This window comes from Acomys russatus, chromosome 30 (assembly GCF_903995435.1).
Source record: "Acomys russatus chromosome 30, mAcoRus1.1, whole genome shotgun sequence".
Lineage (NCBI taxonomy): Eukaryota > Metazoa > Chordata > Mammalia > Rodentia > Muridae > Acomys > Acomys russatus.
The window spans coordinates 14,563,551-14,582,890 of NC_067166.1; the positions used below are offsets into that span (position 1 = coordinate 14,563,551).

A 19,340-nucleotide genomic window follows, 5' to 3' on the forward strand; every position below is an offset into this window, starting at 1 on the left:
TGAATCTACTGTCCCTTTAGCTTTTTGTGTGCTTTTTTGCATGTTCTTTTGTCAACTGTATTTACTCTGATGTTTAGAATGTCTGTCTTTTGCTTTTTAATATTAAAATGTGTGTGGTTTGCTTAATTGCCTTACAGCTTCCATCATATCATTTAATAAAGACTCCACCTACTTATAGTATTGACCAGGGATCGCCTTATAGGTGCAACTCAGTGAGAAGATCTGAGTATGGTAGCACACGCCTTAAGTCCCAGTACTCCAGGTAGCTAGGTCTCTGAGTTCAAGGAGTGCCAGGGCTACACAGAGAAACCTTGACTCAAAAACAAAAAGCCTGGGTGAGAAGACTCTCAAACTACCCTTATGTCCCACGGTGGCACATGCCTGTAATCCCAGCACTTGAGGAGGAAGAGGCAGGCAGATCTCTGTGAGTTCAGGGCCAGCCTGGTCTAGAAAGCAAGTCCAGGACAGCCAGAGCTACATAGAGAAACCCTGTTTTGAAAAAAACAAACAAAAAAGATTCTTTGTTGATAAAACAAACAAACAAACAAACAAAAATAGTTTTAGATCTTTCAGGATGCCTCTTTATTTTTTTGGCTGATAATCAAGAGTTGTTGTTGTTTTATTTTGTTACAATGTCTTGTGAATATAGTCATCTCATTGCCCTTTCTTGTATGTCTCCCTCTCTTACACATACCTTCCTGCTTCCCAACTAGCCCCTCCCCACTTTCATATGTTATTTTGTGTATGGGTCTATGTGTCTGTGTGTGTGCACGAGCACACACATGCAGGTAGTCAAAGCTGCTGCATGTTCGTTCGTGATGAGATCACCTATGTCCTGTCTAGACATCTGCATTTTGTAGGACTCTATTCTCAGGCCAGTGGCTCTCAACCTTCCAATGCTGTGACCCTTTAATTCAGCTCCGCCTGTTGTGACGACCTTAACCATAGAATTATTTTTGTTGCCACTTCACCACCATAACTTCCCTGCTGTTGTGAATTGTAATGTAAATATTTTTGGAGATAGAGGTTTGCCAAAGAGGTGAACCTGTCGTGACCTGTGGGAACTTTTCTAATACTTAAAAGTATTCCGTTCCTCTTTCCTTGATCCTTGGGTCTTGGAGGGGATGATCCAGATGCTCAATTTAGGGATGAATATTCTTATTTTCAGCATTTTACCTGTTATGAGTCTCTGTGTTTAATGTTAGCCACTGTAAAAGGAAGCTTCTCTGGCTAAGGTGGGTAGCATTGTTAATCTAAGGGTATAACTATAAACATGTAGAAAGCACTTTGGTTACATATATATTTAGCTTAATATAAATAATCTACAGAATTTTAATTGATTTTTTATTATTACTTTCATTTGGTGTTGTTAATGTTAAATACTGTGCATTACTTTTTCGTGTTAATGTTGGGTAAAGCATAAGATACTAATGACAGTATTACTGTTTAATTTTATTTTGTGACAAATTAGTGCATTCTGAGTAAACAGATTTAATCAATAGGTAAATTTACTGTTTTTTTTTTTTTTTTTTTAAGTGTCAGGGAGCGAGTCTAAAGAACATTTTCAAAGATGGTAGTTTGTCATGATACAAAAATGTATAATAGGCCTGGAGAGATGGCTCAGTGGTGAAGAGCACAGGCTGCTCAGGAGGGCCTGGGTTCTATTCAAAACCTTACACGGCAGCTCACAGCCATCTGTAACTCCAGTTCATGAGATGTAATATTTTCTTCTGGCCTCTGGTACTAGACATGCGTGTAGAGCACAAACGTGCATGCAGGCAAACACAATAAATATTAAAGTAAATGTACAAAATGTACAAGAATGTATTATTTTAGGACCACATACATATAAAGCATGTAAGACACGAGGAGGAGGGCTGCAAAGTGCTGCTGTGGCCCCAGGAAGAACGATTGTGAAATTTTTTGAGTCTTTCTGAATTGTTTAGTTCTTTGAAATGAGAACATTTAAGTTTTAGTGTTTTCTGTTGAGACTTAAGAGTGAAATGTAGTATAACACTGCTATGTCAGTAACTGTTCATACATGCAGTTTTACAGGCACTTGTATCAGGGTTAGCATCTACATCTAAAATTTTAGTTAATTTTTTTCAAGATTGACTAAAGAAGTAGTTACCTTACTATTCCAACAAAAACTGTTTTAAATGTAAGGATTATTCAGTTGACAGTTACCAGAATATTAATGTTATCTGTGTACTTATGGAGAAAGGGCTCCAAAGGACATGTGACTGGCTGCATGTTCCACAGCCGTGAAATGCTAGAGCACGCGTTGCACCTTGCAGCTGCCGGGAGCTCTTGTCATCCGCTCAGGGAACTAAATGGATGATTGCGTTGGAAAGCTGTATTTAATCCCTCCTGCTTCTTCTAAAACATTCAAATTTAGTGCAAGCTTGTATCTTGGTGAGTTCCTTAAATGCATGCTTCTTGCCTTTAAGACGACGAAACCCTGCATTTTACTTTTAATGTATTTAAATCTGCTTGATGCCTTAGATTTGAAATATATTGAAGTACTTATAAGTGATTTGACATTATCACACATGTTTGGCATAACATTTCCATCATTGATTTTAAATTGAAATTTTTTATAAGCCAGCCCTCCTTGCAGTTATTGGGCGCTTCAGTCTCTGGAGTGCTCATGTAGATAGAATCTCCTTTCTCGGAAGATCCCAGGCTGGCGGGTGGAGGGGAGACACTTGAGAAATCATTTTGAAACATTTTTCTTTATGCTTAAAAGTACAGACCTACAAGTGGCAGGCCGGGCTATAGCACATTGCAGTTTCTGAAGCACGTGGTTTCTATGTTGCTTGCTTTTCTAGTCTGCAAGTAAAAGCTGAGCCATACTGTACCAGATTTGAATTTGCCAGCATTCTATTAACATTTATTATTATTTCATGTGTATGAATGTTTGACTGCATGTATACATTCACACCACATATTTACCTGGTGCCTATGGAGGCCAAATCCCCTGTAACTGGAGTTACAGACTGTTAGGAGCTGCTGTGTGGGTTCTGGGAACTGAGTTTTCAGATCTTCTAAGAGCACCAGCACATGCTCCTTAGTACTGAGCCATCTCTCTAGCCCCCAGATTTGTCCTTTTTTGGAATTACCTTCTCCTAAATTCTGATGCAGTCTTTAGCTAGTCAGAACAGCATGTGGCAGTGTGAGGTAAAAAGGAGTAGGGATTAGTGAGGGCTGTGAGAACGTCAAGAGCATACACATGTCCTAAACACACGGTGCTAAACGCCTCACTGATAAGGAGACACATCTCTAGTCAATTCTCTATTTATTCTGCAAATATAATAATAATAATATTATTATTATATAATTATAGCAATTGTGGTATGTTAGCTCGGTCAGATACAGTTCTGAAATGCATTACTTCTTGGCTACAGCAGGAAGAAGACTAGATCATGGTATGATACTGGCAGAAATTGATACTAGATTACTTGTTCTCAATTGTGAGACTATATCAGCACCACCGTGAGGACTTGTTAAAAAGAAAACACAGATTGCTGGGTTTCCTTTAGTTGCAGAGATTTTTATTCATTGGGCCTACAAATTGTTCTAGTGAATTTGCAGATGCTGCTGCTGCTGCTGCTGCTGCTGCTGCTGCTGCAGGAACCTCACTGAGGGATGCTGCATCCCATCAGTGAAGCTCACAAAAGCGAAAACTTGTGTCTATTCAGAAAGCGTACTTGATTCCTAAAGTGCCTCTGTCTCCCATCCCCTCCCTCCCTCCTTCTCTCAGCAGGACCCACACACTTTAAAGTTAGAAGAACCATGATACAAACTGGGGGGCAGGAACACCTGATTTAGAGCAGACCTACTGTCTGTAATGTAGAAGATCCAGGACAGTCCTAAGCTGATCCTTTGAACCTGATTGCTTTTAGCCATGCTTACCAGGTATGGCCGTTTTCTACTCAAGGTTTCTCTATTCAGCAGGTTTCTCCTGCTTTCTGGCATTTTAAAGTGCACTGTTTATAAAACTACCTGATACGGCTTTGACTTCTGAAGTTTCCTGTTTCAGGAGAAAATAGGACTTCATTCTAAGTTACTGATTTTACTTAGTTTTAGGTTGCATCATGTGTCATAAATATTAGGCTGTTATTGTTGTGTGACAAACTAGTAAGATTTTACTGGCTTAAAACAAGAGCTGTTTATTACCTAGAAGTTTCTGTGGGCCAAGAGTCTAGACATTGACAGCTGACTCTTCCTCATAAGGTAGTGCAGGTGGAAGCTAGTACTGGACTCTCATGCTCCTGTGGTTGTCAAAAGAATTAAGTTCTTTGCTTGCTGTGTGTCTTCCAGACCAGCCGAGGGGCCTCCTTTTGGTTGGCCATTTATGGAACTCCCCTGCATAGATCCAGACCACTCAGGATAATGATCTCCCTTTTGATTAATTCACACTCAGCAGATTTGTGATTTATTGTTTGTGTGCACTCCCTACTCTGGTCAGCAGTTCACCCACTCTCTAGAGCAGTGGTTGTCAACCTTAATGCCGTGACCCTTTAAGACAATTCTTCATGTTGTGGTGACCTCCAATCAAAATTTCTTTTGTTGCTACTTTATGACTGTAGTTTTGCTACTGTTAGGAATCATCATGTAAATATCTATGTTTTCCAGTGGTCTTAGGGACCCGTGTGAAAGGGTCATTCAGTCCCTTACAGGGTCTCAACCCACAGGTTGAGAACTGCTGCTCAAGAGGCTTATGCAGGAGGTCTCCATCAAGGGGATGGTAGTCTTGGAGGCCATCTTAAAATTGGTATATCATGGGGCTGGAGAGATGGCTCAGAGGTTAAGAGTACAATGGCTGTTCTTCCAAAGGTCCTGAGTTCAATTCCCAGCAACCACATGGAGGCTCATAACCATCTATAATGAGACCTGATGCCTTCTTCTGGTGTGCAGACATACATGCAGGCAGAATACTGTATACATAATAAATAAATCTTTTTTTTTAATTGATGTATCATACCAGCTTTAACCTTTAAGAATTGCCATCTGTATTTCTGCTCCTATAGGGATCTGTTACTTTTGATGCATTCCAGATCTTTCTTTATAATTCTATCTCATGTACTAGTTACTATGTCTTTTGTGTTTTAACAACACATTTTATCTATAATGTAATTTCCTGTCAAAGGCTAGATAGATGGTAGCTTTTTTCAGGTGCTATATTATATAGTAACAACTGCCTCTTACTTTTGTAAAGAGTCCTAACTTACTGCGTTCTAGTTCTCAGTGCTTTGGAAACTGATTGTTTCTGCTTCTCGTTTCTCAATATGCAGTATTGGTGTTCTGAACCTTCATGTTGATATAGCTTGGGGCAGTTTTCTTGAATGCTCTTATTTATCCATTTATTTGCAGTGCTGTGAACTGAACCCAGGGCCTTTGACATGCTACCTGAGCTATATTCCTGCCTCTGCTCTTGATTTTTCTTTGTAATCATTTGTTCTTTAGTATTTTACTGGGCTCTTGAAAACTTGACAACTCACTTCCCTAAATCTGTGAAATTCCTTGTATCTTAAAGGAATGAGTCCCTCCCTCCCTCCCTCCCTCCCTCCCTCCTTTTGTACTTCCTGAGCCAGGGTCTTACTCTATAGCTCATGTTTTAAACTCTCCTGCCTCAGCCTTCTGAGTGCTGGCATTATAGATGTGTGCTACCATGACTGGCAAGAAATACTGTATTACCCATTCTCTCTTTTCTCTTCATGAACTGCCTGTTTGCTGGGTGATAGAGTTCTTTTGCTCATGCATGCAATTTTAATTTCTTTAATGAAAAATAATTGTATACACATATTCATACTCTTCAAATTCTGAGATAAGGTAAATATATTTCCCATTACATGCCTGGGGGTGGGGAGTGCTGGTTCCATTGATAGCTTAATGCTCCTGTCTCAGGCACTGCTCCCTTTTGAGGGAAAGGCAGTTGATGTTAGAGCCGAGGTAGAGGGTCTCCCTGCTCTCTATTACGACTCAGCCAACCTCCAGGTTAAGTCCCACGACTTACACTCCTTTGCTGTCAACTTGGGTGTCTTCTGGCCAGCAGGTTGTTCACTTAGTTCTTTCTTTGTGGGTACCTTCACACCTTGTTTTGCCAACTCAGTACTATATACTTTGTTTTCAATACTTGAAAATTTCATTTTCCGTTCTTTGATATAATGGGTTTATACCTTCTTTCCCCCTTCATTTTTATGTGAATGAAATTCTAGAAAAGGAAGATAAACGTGTGTCATTAGTTTGCCATGTTTAATCAGGGTCCCTGAGCCTTTAGGGATTGAATTTATATAAAGCGTCTTTCAGAATGTGTTGATACTATTGATTAATTGGTTGGAATTTGATAGATGAAAAAATACTTTCTAAAAACTATCTGTAGCTAACAACTGAAAACTCAAGCATAATGTAAGTGCAATTTAAAGTTAAAACCATAAGCTGGGGGCTGGAGTGATGGCTTGGTGGTTAAGAGTATTTGTTGATCTTTCAAAGGACCTGGGTTTGATTCCCAGCACCCAGATGACGGTAGGACTGGTACTACTGGTAGAACTGCCAGTTCTGGGGGATTTGGTCCCCTCTTCTCTGGCCTCCTTGGGCACCAGACAGGTATATGGTACATGGACATAGTTGAAAGCAAAATACTCATATACATAAAATAAAATAAAAATATTTTAGAGAGAGCAGGCACTGCTGGACTTGACATGTAAAACAAAAACAACAGAAAACAAACCTCAGCATAACTTGTTCTCCCTGCAGTGTTGGACAGACCACAGTGCAGTTGTCCTGTAATACTGTGCCTGTTGAACTCTGTAAGAAAACAAAGCATTAAGCACTTAATTTGTGTCATGAGCTATGGTAGGTACTGCTAATGGTTAAGAGAGGTGTGATTAGAAACCTATCTAGGCCAGTTCATGACTGTCGCATTAACATGATTGCACATTTCCCCCAGGTTAGTGGTTGTCATGTATTTTTATGTGCCCATATCCATAAAAGAGGTATCTGCTATCACATATGTATGCGTATGTCCTGTATGCGTGTATATTTTTATATAAGTACATTTTGTATAAAAGGCATATTTATGTATAATAAAACATAAAAGTAGACATGACAAAAGAGGAAACTAATGCTGTTGCTTTAAGTAATGGTGACCAGTAGAATAATTTCCAACTAGTAGTATTACCTCCCTTGCGTTTTAGATTAACCATTCAGACTACAGTGTGAGGAAGTATTATGTGCGTGTAAGAAGTAACTGGGATTGAAAGACACTTAAATGTAATCCCAGAGTAGGGTAGTTGGAACAGTTTCCTCAGGAATGATTGAGTTAAAACACTGCCCCAGGGGATGGATTCAAGAGATTTAAGTAGTGATGTCTCTTAGAGTTGACAGTAAACTAGATAGATTCGGAGAGTAGGGGAGGCAAGACGTTGGCTTCCTTACCATGAATTGAAGTAGAGAGCCAGGAGGAAAGAGGCAGGTTTACACTGGAGGACAGTGGTGGTGGTTTGGAAGTTGGTGCTTTTATGGTCATCGTCATTGGGAATCTCTTATAATTCGATGTTCAAGTCTGACGTTCAGTACAAACAGAATTTGGCCAGGGATAGAGTTTTGGCAGTCATTAGTATATAAGTACTGCTTGATGCTGTGAATGTGGATGAGCTCATTCAGATATTTATAGAAAAGAACAGGCTAGGCTTCTGTGGGAATCATCACTTTAGGAGCAGCAGAGGAGCTGAGAGAACTATCAGGTGAGAAAACAAGTCACACAAATTAAGCAAATGAGCTTGAAGAAAGGAACTCCTGGGAGCATTGAGCAGAGTGACCAGGTGAGGGGAGGAGGACCAGTGAGTTTGCTCTGACAGACTCTACTGTGAAAACTCTGTAGCCTACATTGGAAACCAAAGAAGCAGATTAGAAATGGAGGCATCTACTTTAAAGACAAGTGTGTCGGTGCTAGGAAGATGGCTGCGGTAAAAGCATTCACCCCACAGAGGTCTGAGTTCAGATCCTCAGCATCAAGTAAAATGCCCAGAGTGGTTAGAGGCCTGAAGTGCAGTTCATTCCAGGTGAGGATAGGCGGGCTCCAGGGTTTGCTGGCAGCCAGCTGGTTCCATCCCGAAACAGTAAGGCAACATGAAAGAGCAGAACACTATACACACTCTCCCTCCTTCTCCCTCTCCCTCTCAGACAGACAGGCAGACACAAACACACATGAATATCTGTGAAATAATGTACATTCAAAATCCTCTAAGGTTCATGAAGTTGAGTTTTGTTCACAAAAGTATAGAAAAACATTCATTGAGAAAGGAATCAATAGCTGGAGGCATTTTTAAAATAACAGAGGGATAATTGTTGAAGAAAGGCGGAGCAGGGTGTGATACCTGAGTAAAATAGTGAGCTGTTGTGCCAGGCACTGTTGCAATGCATGCAGTGCAGCCGTGAACAAAGGCTTGCCTTTATGAAGGTTTTCTTCCAGTCACTAGAATCTAGTGGATGGGAAACTACAGAGGCATCTGCTGAGTGTAGAGTATAGACTTACTCAGCCTTGGAAAGAGGGAAGCCTGGGAGAGACTGCTAGCCACGGCCACGGGGTAGCTTAAAGGGTCCTCTGAAAGCACTCTAAACGTGGCTGACCTCTGTGCCCAAATAGGTAGAAGGTTTTCATGACATCCGTTCTGTTGAAGCTTGAAAAGAGTGTCTTCTTATTTTTAGTGTCCTGTTCAGGGTTTTTGTTGTGTTTTGAGACAGGGTCTTACCGTGTAACTGGGAGGCCTGGGATTTGCTATGAAAATGAGGCTGGTCTCAATTTACAGAGCTCTGCCTGCCTTTCTCCCCCAGTTGCAGGGCTTAATGCCCTTTACTTGCCTGTTTTCTTCTTAGAGAACATTCTGTAATCTTGGGAAAAAATACCCATAAATAATTGTCTGATAAAAACTGTCAATTCTTTCTTTCCCTCCCTTCCACTTTCCCCTCTTCTCCACCCTGCTCCTCCGCAGGCTGAACCCAGGGCTTTACAAGAACCAGGAATGCTCTCTACCACTGAGCTACAACCCTAAACCCAGCCAGTACCTGAAACATCCTGAAACCAAGTCCTATAGAGAGTCTTAAAGCTGTTTTGAGAGCTGAGACTATATGTGATATATTTATTTAATAGTCCTCTCTCTCACATAGTCAAACCTTCAGTCATGGTGAACCATGTATAAAGCACTTCCTATTAGGGACGCCTAAGCAGGTAGTCAGTGCACGTGCTTAAGTGATGCTCTGCCTGCTCCTGCGAGCACAGCGTACTACTGTTTTAGAAACTGATTTCAAATTATCTTGTCACTCTTTTTCTTGGTGAATATTATCAGTCTTTCTCTGGACAATGCAAGCTTTTTGCATCTTTCTAAGTCACTCAAAAGAATTTGGAGAGATGGCTCAGAGGTTAGGAGCACTGTCTGTTCTTCCAAAGGTTCTGAGTTCAATTCCCAGCAACCACATGGTGGCTCACAACCATCTATAATGAACCTAGTGCCCTCTTCTGGCCTGCAGGCACACATGTAGGCAGAATACTGTCTAGATAATAAATAAATCTTAAAAAAAAAAAAAAAAAGGAACTTGGACTCTGTACTAATTCTGATCTTACCAATTCTGTTAGCTTGGGCAGTGTTTTAATTTTATGGTGGACTGGCATGCTAATCAATAGTAAATAAGAGATACATGCTTTATAATGTTGAAGAGCTGATTCTTTGTTCTACAAGAAAGAACTTCATGAGAAGCTTTCTCTTTTTTTTGGTTTTTTGAGACAGGGTTTCTCTGTGTAACAAGAGCCCTGGCTGTCCTAGGCTTACTTTGTAGACTAGGCTGGCCTGGAACTTACAGAGATCCACCTGCCTCTGCCTCCCAAGTGCTAGGATTACAAGCATGAGGCATGTGCCCAGCTTCATGAGAAACTCTTAACACACCGTCTCTTTTTAGATCTTGAGATAGGGCTTGAGCTACCTGAGCTGTAACTCTGTAACTGCACTTAGAGCACGGTATCATACCCTGCAGACTTACCAGTTAGCAGACAGGTGAGCTTCCCAGAGTCAGACAGTAGCGCTGCGATTTTGAGCATGTTGTCTAAGCATTATGTCCGTGTTTTCATATCTGTAGAATGGGAACAGAATTATGAAGATAAATGGGTAAAATATTTAAAGATTGTTAAAAAGATTAGTTAAAATGATAAATAAGTTTTAATAATTATTAAATAGTGGCTAAAGATAGCTGTTATTACTATGTAATTTTTAAAAATATTTACTTATTTATTCACTTTACGTCCTGGTCTTAGCTCCATCCCTCCTCATCTCCCAGCCCCACCCTCCCTTCCTCTCCCACATCCCCCTCCCCTGTTCCTCAGAAGAAAGGAGCCTAAGCACCGGCCCCATCCCCACCCTGATCATCAAGTCATATCTAGACTGAATGTGTCCTCTTCCCCTGTGGCCTGGCAAGGCAGTCCTACCAGGGGGAAGTGATTGAAGAGCTGGCAAGAGAGTCCATGTCAGAGACAGCCCCCACTCCCCTTACTAGAGGACCCATGTGAATCCTAAGTTGGCCCTAAGCTACATCTTTGTGGGGTACTGGGTGATTTTTAATTTTCTCTATTGTTTTATTTTATACTTAAAGAGGATAATTGAGGAAGCAGTTCCACATCTGTTTCATTAATAAGCAAAAGTATGGGGCTGATGAGATGGCTCAGCAGGTAGAAGCACTTGGTGTGGAGCCTGGCAACCTGAGTTTGTTATCTTGAACCCATGTCAAGGTAGAAGGAGAGAAGTTGTCCTCTGACCTCCATCTTTGTGCTGTGGCCCACATGCACAGACGCATGCACACACAATAAAACTAATCTTAAATATACGTATATGGGCTTTTGCCTGCGTATATGCTTGTGTGCCCTGTGAATATTTGGAGCCCATGGAAGAGGCATTGAATCCCTGGGAAGAGTTACAGATGGTCGTGAACTACAGTGTGGTCTGTAATCAAATCCAGAGCCGTCTTCCCAGCTTCCTTCCCCCCTTTTTTTAATTTAAGAAAGAAAAGTATTGTTTTTTAATATTGGTGTGCTGTTGTTTGATCCAGAATTGTGAATGTTTTTCAGATTCCCACTCCTCTGTCTCAAAAAAACAAAAAAAAAAAAAAAAAAAAGAAATATTAAGATGTATTATATTTTACTTAGAAATCCAAACACTTTATTTTACTTGCACACTAGAACCTCTAGAAGTCTTTCTTGTGTTTCATTACTTATTTCTTAGTGTAGACTGCTTGCCTAGTGTGTCTGTGAGTTCAAGCTATAGTACTGATTTTAGGGAAGAGGAACTGGGGATATGGCTTAGTTGATAAAGTGCCTGAGGCGCAAGCATGAAGACCTCAGTTCAGACCTACAGAAACATAGAAGCCAAGTGAGGTGGTGCTGGGGAGAAGGATGGATAGAGGAGGGACAATTCTAGAGCTCATTGGCCAGTCCATGTAGTCAATTAGCTTTGTCTCAGCCCTATTTCAAAAAAATAAGTCAGTTTAGCAAGACACTTGACATTAACCTCTGGTGCTCATATGCACCTTTGCACATACCCACATGAATGTGTACATGCATACAAAACTGAAAAAAAAATTTTTTTTGAGACAGGTTCTCTTCAGATAGTTGAAGCTGACCCCCTATATGACCTAGGCTGGCCTTGAACTAATGATCCTCCTTCTTCAACCCCATAGATTCTGGGATTAAGTGCTGGGATTATTGGTGTCTATCAGCATGCCCAACTCAGATAACTGACTTTCTGCTTAGCCCTTTCCATACTTTTCAACCTCAAACTCATAGTTCATTTACTATTTCTGTAGCATTGTGTTCATGACAGGACATTTCGAGCTGGTCCTTTAAATGTTTGTGTGGAGAAGCATGATAACAAAGACATAGTCGGTGCTCTCAGGTAATAGCCACACAGATGTACTTCAGGCCAGAAAAGTCAGCCTAGTGCTCATTACAGATACTGTTCTTTTACTTTTGGCACAGAACTACAGGGTTGGTTACCAGATTTTGTCAGAGATGTAGAGAATAAGTAACAGCAAGAAATCTGCTGATAGCCTCAGATGAAAATTACTCTGTAAAACTTTGAGCAACGATGACATTGTAGCTTGGGAATCATAATAATCTGAGCTCAAGGTTGCCATGAAATTTAAGAATTAAAAAAAAAATAAGAAATAGGGCTGGTGAGATGGCTCAGAGGTTAAGAGCATAGTCTGCTCTTACAAAGGTCCTGAGTTCAATTCCCAGCAACCACATGGTGGCTCACAACCATCTATAATGTGTCTGGTGCCCTCTTCTGCATACTTAATAAATAAATAAATAAATCTTTAAAAAAAAGAAATAATTATGTATAATCTAGGTGGACACAGGTAAACAAAATGCATATAGCCCTGGCCTCACAGAATTTACAGTCTGGGGATGAAGGCAGGCATTTTAATTAATGCTTAAAAGGTACATTTTCATTATTTTTTTTAACTTACATTTGTCTTTATATTTAAAATAGTTTTCTCATGTGTCATATATTTGGGTATTGTTATATATCCATTTGACAATCTCTGCTTTTTTATTGGAATATTTAAATTCTTTACATTTAATATGATGATTGGAATGCTGGTTGCTATGGTGCACCTCTACAATCCCAGCATTCAGGGAGGCAAAGGCTAACAGATATCTGTGAATTCGAGGCGAGCCTTATCTACAGAGTGACTTCAAGGACAGCCAAGGCTACTAAGAGAAACCTTGTCTTAAAACAAAACAAAACAAAACAAAACAAAACAGAAAAGATGATCGGAATGACTAGCTTTTACTTTACAGTCTTTAGTAGTTTGTTTTTGTTTAGTTTTGTTTTTTGTCTGATTTGTTCTTCCTCCTTTCTGCTTTGCTTTATTTTAGATTTTACAATGATTAATTTTACCTTATTTGTTATTACTTAATGGTTATTTAGCTTTTAATCAGTTTTATTTATTTTTATTTATGTGTGTGCGTGCGTGTGTGTGTAGGGAGGTTTAGGGGGGTGTGCAGGTGTGTGGAGACCAGAAGAGGACAGTGGAGCCTCTGGAGCTAGAGCTACAGATGGATGTGGTCCTCTAGAAGAGCAGAAAGTGTCCTTAATTGCTGAACTCTATCTCTAGCCCAGGTTTAAGGTTTTAATTTTAAATGTCTATGCATTTGGTTTGTTGTTGCTCTTTAAGAACAGTTAGTTCCTTAGGCCATTGGTTTTCACAAGCTGCAGGCTTGGCTGGGTAGTGTCTTGCTTTGAGGCCACTGCTCCTGTCATTCCACCTAGCACCAGGCCTGCCTTCCAGCTTTTCATCTGAGACTTGGCTCCAATGTTACATTCTTTGGTGTTCTTTTTCTCCTGGAACAACAAGAAAACAAAAACCTAACACACTTCATTTCTATTCCTGTACCTTTCAGTTAAATAGATTTTTTTATTTTGCAGTATCTAATTGACAAAACTTTTCCCAGCATATTATTCTTTATCTTAAATTAAAAAAAAAAAAAAAAAAACATAGCTCTGAGGATGTGTTGATCACTCTTCAGCTGTGGACATGAGAAAAGCCCTCTTGATACCCAGAGTGTACTTTCTGTGTTGCTTTTCTCTGTGCTTAACGCTCTGCTTCCTAGTTCTTGGCCCTGTCACATGTCACACCCAGCCGCTTTACTGTGTTAGTTACACCATTGATCATAGAACTTTCTTCCTTTTGCCATGGAGACTCTCATTTGAATTTTCAAAGGATGATTTTACTTTTGTAACAGAATAAAAAGATAAGTATATAAAAATAATAATGTAATTCTAGTGAGATTTATATGTGTTGGTCTTTGAAACTCAAAGTTGGGTATAAATCCCATATCTGCTTCAGCTATTGGTTAGATTTCATGACACATAGTATCTTAAAAGTATAACATGACAGGAGGAATATGCATATTTTGGTTTAAAAATAAGCTTTACATATGTGGCAGTGCTTTCTACTTTTCCCACCTGTTTTTTTCTACCTTGATTTTATTTCTTCCTAGCAAAAACACCAAGAATTTACTCTCCCAGCATTTATTGGATACCACCTGTATCCATGGGCAAGGCATAAGCTTGGTGACAGCAGTGAATTCATGTTTTTTTTTTTTTTTAATAATTCTTCCATCCAGTGATTCCTTAAAGGACTCTAGACCAGAGTGTATGTGAGTGTTGGTGGTATAATGTGCCCAGCTAATTAGATACCCTCTTCATCCAAAGGTGCCTCATCTTGGCGCTGGGCCAGGGTTAATAGTAACTATTTACAAAGGTTGAAAGGATTACTGCAAATAGTGTTCAGAACCATGTGTGATCAAGTAACAGGACCTAGAAGTTGTTAATTGTGACTAGAGAATTACTACACCTTGTAAATGTAGGTTTTTGTCTTCAGGTTTCAGACCAGCATGAAATTAAATATCTTAGTTTGTATTATCCAAACTGTGGCTTTCTTCTAACACAAGCGACTGGGTAGTGAACAATGCCTTCTGTGCGTCTTGATTTATAAGGTGAATAGTGTGAAGATGACAATTCAAACCACAAAAGGTTAAAAAGCCATCAAGACTTTCCTTTAAGTATTTGACCTCTTGATTCAATACCTGGGTTTTAAGCCACTCAAGTTTTATTATATTAGGTCTTTGACCTTTATTACATAGAATTAGTTTCTACAGAATATTTTTGGAATTTTGTTTTTTAAGCCAATATTACAAAACAGGAGAGTTGAAAGTATAGTATTGAGTCTGGGCGTAGTGCAACACACTTGTAATTCTAGACTTGGGAGGTAGAGACAGGATGGTGGGGAGTTGAAGGTCATCTTCAGTAACCCTGGAACATGACAGCTTACTAGTAGCTACCATGATAGAAAGTTTATAGGCCCAGTCTTAGGCAAGTCCCCAGAGATATCTGCTGTGATCTCATGAATGCAATGGCTATGTCATACCCAAAAGATATATTATAGCATCTCTTCCCTACCAGTGGGCTCTTCACATTCTTTTCACTGCCTCGTCTGCAGTGTTCCCTGAGTCTTATAGGGGTCAGTATTCAACAGTCACACATTCTCGGCACCTTGACCAGTAGCTGCTTCTTCATTAGCTAGTATCCCCTGGAAAAAGAAGTTATGTGCTGCAATACTGACCTTTTAGGCAAGATGTCCCCACTGATGCAGTAGTGGCATGACTATTGGAGGTAACCAGCTATTTCTTTTGAGGGGCTGGGGATTTAAGGCCTGTTCCACAAAAGGAATTGGTGCCTGGCACTTCAAACCTGGCCAGAAGTCCATGGCTAACAGGTCATAGGCCTTAAGAGGAAACCTACTACTGCTATTCTGCTACACAGATGTTTTATCAAATTGCCATCTGAATATTCATGTTTATACTTACAAAATAGAGCTGTTCTTAGAGAACAGCTTCAGAGAAGCTTCTTTTCCATTGAAGACGTTCTTCCCCAGCAGCCGTCATAGCGCCTTCCTGGACGGTGAAAGCTAGCCAGCAGGAAGAAAGCTTGATTTCTCAGTGTCCTGCAGCCAAAGGGTATGATATCTTCAGCCATAGGCTCATACCATTCAGTTCTTGTTGGCAGTCAGCATTAGTGTGATACAGTACAGTAGCCTGTAGTGTTCTAGGGGTTCCTGGATCCTTGGCCAACCAGTCATGGGGAGGTATTTCATACTTGGCACTGGGATTTTTGTTTAATAATATATGGCTTCTGGGAGCAGCATTATTTTTATTGCCTCTAACTTATAAAATATCAGGTTTCCATGTGGCTTTTTCAAATAATTCACAAGAATTTCACTTCCTTCTTTCTCCAAGTTTATTCCTACTTAAACTTTTCTAACCTTGTATTCCCCACCTTGCTTTCATATTACTGTACTTTACTATTTCATGGCACATACACACCCCATAGTCCTGTTCTGGAAATTTCTTTATTTTTTTTTTTTTCTTTCCTTTAAAATTTCTCTTTTATTAAGTATAGGGTCTTGTATGTAGCCTCATCTGGCTTGAATATGTAAGAGGCTGCCTCAGCCTTTTGAGTACTGGGCTTATAGGCTGTGTTCTTACCTGAAAACTAAAAATGTTAATTTACTGAATGCATCTGTTTCTGTTTTATAGGAGTAAAGAACTTAGGTTTTTGAAAATTCTGAATAATTTATATGCCATTAAACAAATACTTTTCATAATTCTGCATCTGACAATTCAATCAACTATGGATTAAAAACATTTAAAAAAAAGAAAGTCTATACTCAACATGTTTGGGCTTTTCCCCCCCCCATTCCCTAAATAATTTAGAATAACTATGTAACATTTCTATTGTGCTTCATTTACATTCTGTATTATAAACAATCTAGAGAGAAAGTGTTTGTGAGGGATGTGTTGGGAATTGGATATAAATATTATCCCACTTTATATACAGGATTTTGCATTTTCCACCTATGAGGGTTTTGGTGTCCATCTTCTATGGATACAGAGGGGCAAATTTAATAGCAGAAAAGAGTGAATGTATTTAGGATACTGAAAATACAATGGTCCCATTGTTTAAAAGTGTTTCAGTGTGGGTTATAAATCATATAAACTTCATCTTCACCATTTTGCTGTAGTATGCTGTGATGCTCATACTATTGTTCCCAGTGCCTTTGTTGTTCAATTACTCCTTCATTTAATGATTTACTTTTCTCAAAGGTTCCAAAAGAACATTGGACTGAGACTTAAGAGTTCTTTTTTGAACAATTTTGTGAGGAGGTAAAATTTAAGCAGAGATATTACCATTTTATTTAGTTTCTAGAGTATGGCTTTTATGGATCTTAAAATAACTCTTTAAAATGGTTGGATGAGATAACTTCGTTTGGGGTTTGGATAATATTTATCTAAATGTTCTAGATTGCCTGCCAGACAGAAAGACTTTAGTACAATTGATACTTATGCTTACAAATTGCTTAAACAAGTATCTGCACTTAGTTAAATCACCATTTTCTCTGCTGTGCTAGCTTGAGAACTAGCTTGGAAACCCTCTCTGGCTTCAGATGATTGGCTTGCTTCCTTTCCTCTTAGGTGGTTGGTTCTCTTACTAGTTGTGGGATCCCTTCGAGTGAGCATGCAGGTTATAGCAAAGCCACTAAGCAGCTATAGATTTCTTGTTGGGTAGGATAACGCTAGGTTTACTATGCTCCATGAGTATAATTCTGAGCTGATAGCGTTGATGGAAAAGGCTCGCATCAATGGAGATTTGTGGTTGGTTTATTTGGGAAAGAAGGAATCATTATAAGTAAGAGTGTCTCCAAGTGTAGCCAGACTTTTGGCAACTTTATCCTACCTCCCTACACCACCCTGTTCCTTCTAACTCCCCAATACCAGGTAGGAGAGAAAGGAAAGGTTAGAGGGGAAAGGGCCGTTCGCAGGACATCTCCAACCAGCAAACAGTAAACAGCAGCAGGAGCAGCAGCTGTTGTTGCCCTACATCTTGGGGCACTGGCATTTTTAGACCCTCTGAAGAGTCCACAAAATTCCAAATGTAAACTATCTGCAGCTGGCAGAATCATGCCCCTGCCAGAGCAGGAGACAAATCATAGTCAGCCGCTGTGGACAATCTGAAGCAGCCCCATAGTCCATAGCTGAGATTAAAACAAAAACGTATTCATATAACATTTCTGTGCTTTAAAAAAAATTCTCACTACACCCAAGTCTTTATTTTCTTGATGAATCTAGTGTCCCTAGAGCTACAGTATTTTTAGCTGGGACTAATTTTTTAAATTAAGACATTTGATTAGCTCAGATTTACGTGTGTGTTTGTGTGTGTGTGTGTGTGTGTGTGTGTGTGTGTAGAGAGAGAGAGAGAGAGAGATCACCAAGACACCATTCCTACTTGTGTTTTTAAACACACATGAATAAATTGGATTGAAATTATTTGCTGAAGCATTTTCTTCTTATATTAAAGAATTGAGATAAGTCAAATTACTTGTAATCCCACCACTGAGAAGTCTTAAGCATTTTGGTGTGTAATATTTTATTCACTTATTATGTATTTTCCATTTGCCAGATATATATCAGTATTTTCTTGGTGGCCCAGTAATTAAAACAAGCAAAACCATTTTTCTTGAGAGAGACAAAGGAGTTAGGATTTTTAATATAGATAACCAGGTACATCTTTACTGAGAGGATAACATCTTAGCAAAGACTCGAAGGAGACAAAGGAACATGCTGGGAGGATCTGAGGGCAAATGGCACTTTAAGTAAAGTCCTTAGGTGTGTGGTGGTCTGTTTGTGTGTGCTTTGGGGAGCTTGGTGTGTCTGAAACACTAGCAGAGCCATTGTTATGGAAGTCAATGGGAAGGGGCACATGAGGGTGAAGGTGTGGTAGTTTGAATGAGAATCCTCCCCCAAACCCCATAGGCTTACATGTTCCAATGCTTGGCTACCAATTGGGGGAATTGTTTGTGAAAGATTAGGCGGTGTGGTCTTGTCGGAGGAGATGCCTCACTTGGGGTGGGCTTTGAGGTTTCAAAAGCTGATTCCAGCTCCAGTCTTGGATCTCTCTGCCTGCTTCTTATGAATCAGATATAAGCTCTTAGCTACTGCTCCAAGGCCGTGTCGGCCTGCTAGGCTACTCCCATGCTTCCTAGCATGGTGTTCATGGACTAACCCTCTGAAAGTGTAAGCCAGCCCCTATTAAATGCTTCCTTTTATAAGTTGCCTTGGTTATGATGTCTCTGCACAGCAATAGAACACACATCCAGTGGGGCTTCTTCCTCCTAGCAACATACGAGAATTACCTTGGAAACTTAAACACCGTTCACCGTTGCTGCACTGAAGGGAGACTGCTTTCTACTGTGCAGCCAGAGTTAGGAAATAGTAGCAAAAAGTCACTAGACTACATCAAGGAAGGAGATTTTGGAGCTAATGAAGAGTTTGAAGAAATTTTCCTCCTGTCTTTGCTTTATTTTAAAACGAGAATATGTTAGGAAATTTCCCAGTCACAGAAAAGTAACTACTACCTCTCTTCTCTTGGTAGCCATCTACATGTGATCTTGCTTACTTTATTTTGCTACCTTTTCTGCACCTCTACCTTTTTTCTCTATAATATTTTGTTTTATTATTATTATTATTTTTTACAGGGATCATTCTGGTTTCTGCGCTGAGATAAATATGAGACAGGCAAGGCCTGAAAAAAGAAATACACTACTTGTTGTTTGGTCATGCAGACATATGGTGTATCTACTCATTTATGAACTACTTTCATTTGTTATATTGAACATTTTAGGTCATTGAGTACTCTGAAACTCATTTTTTTCATGCTTAGATACTATTC

General features: G+C 39.6%; 1 protein-coding gene across 3 annotated transcripts in view; it reads left to right on the forward strand.

The window, feature by feature from the left end:
• Nucleotides 1-19,340, forward strand: part of Homer1 (homer scaffold protein 1) — a 101,233-nt gene that overhangs the window by 8,749 nt on the left and 73,144 nt on the right. For 2 of the 3 annotated variants that reach the window (XM_051172530.1, XM_051172532.1), the window contains exon 1: nt 3,761-3,918. The exons of the other annotated variant lie outside the window; for it this stretch is intronic. In XM_051172530.1, coding sequence (XP_051028487.1) covers nt 3,908-3,918 — 11 coding nt within the window. In that variant the 5' untranslated portion in view covers nt 3,761-3,907. Of the gene's footprint in view, nt 1-3,760; nt 3,919-19,340 lie in introns of those variants that run through there. 3 annotated transcript variants of the gene reach the window in all.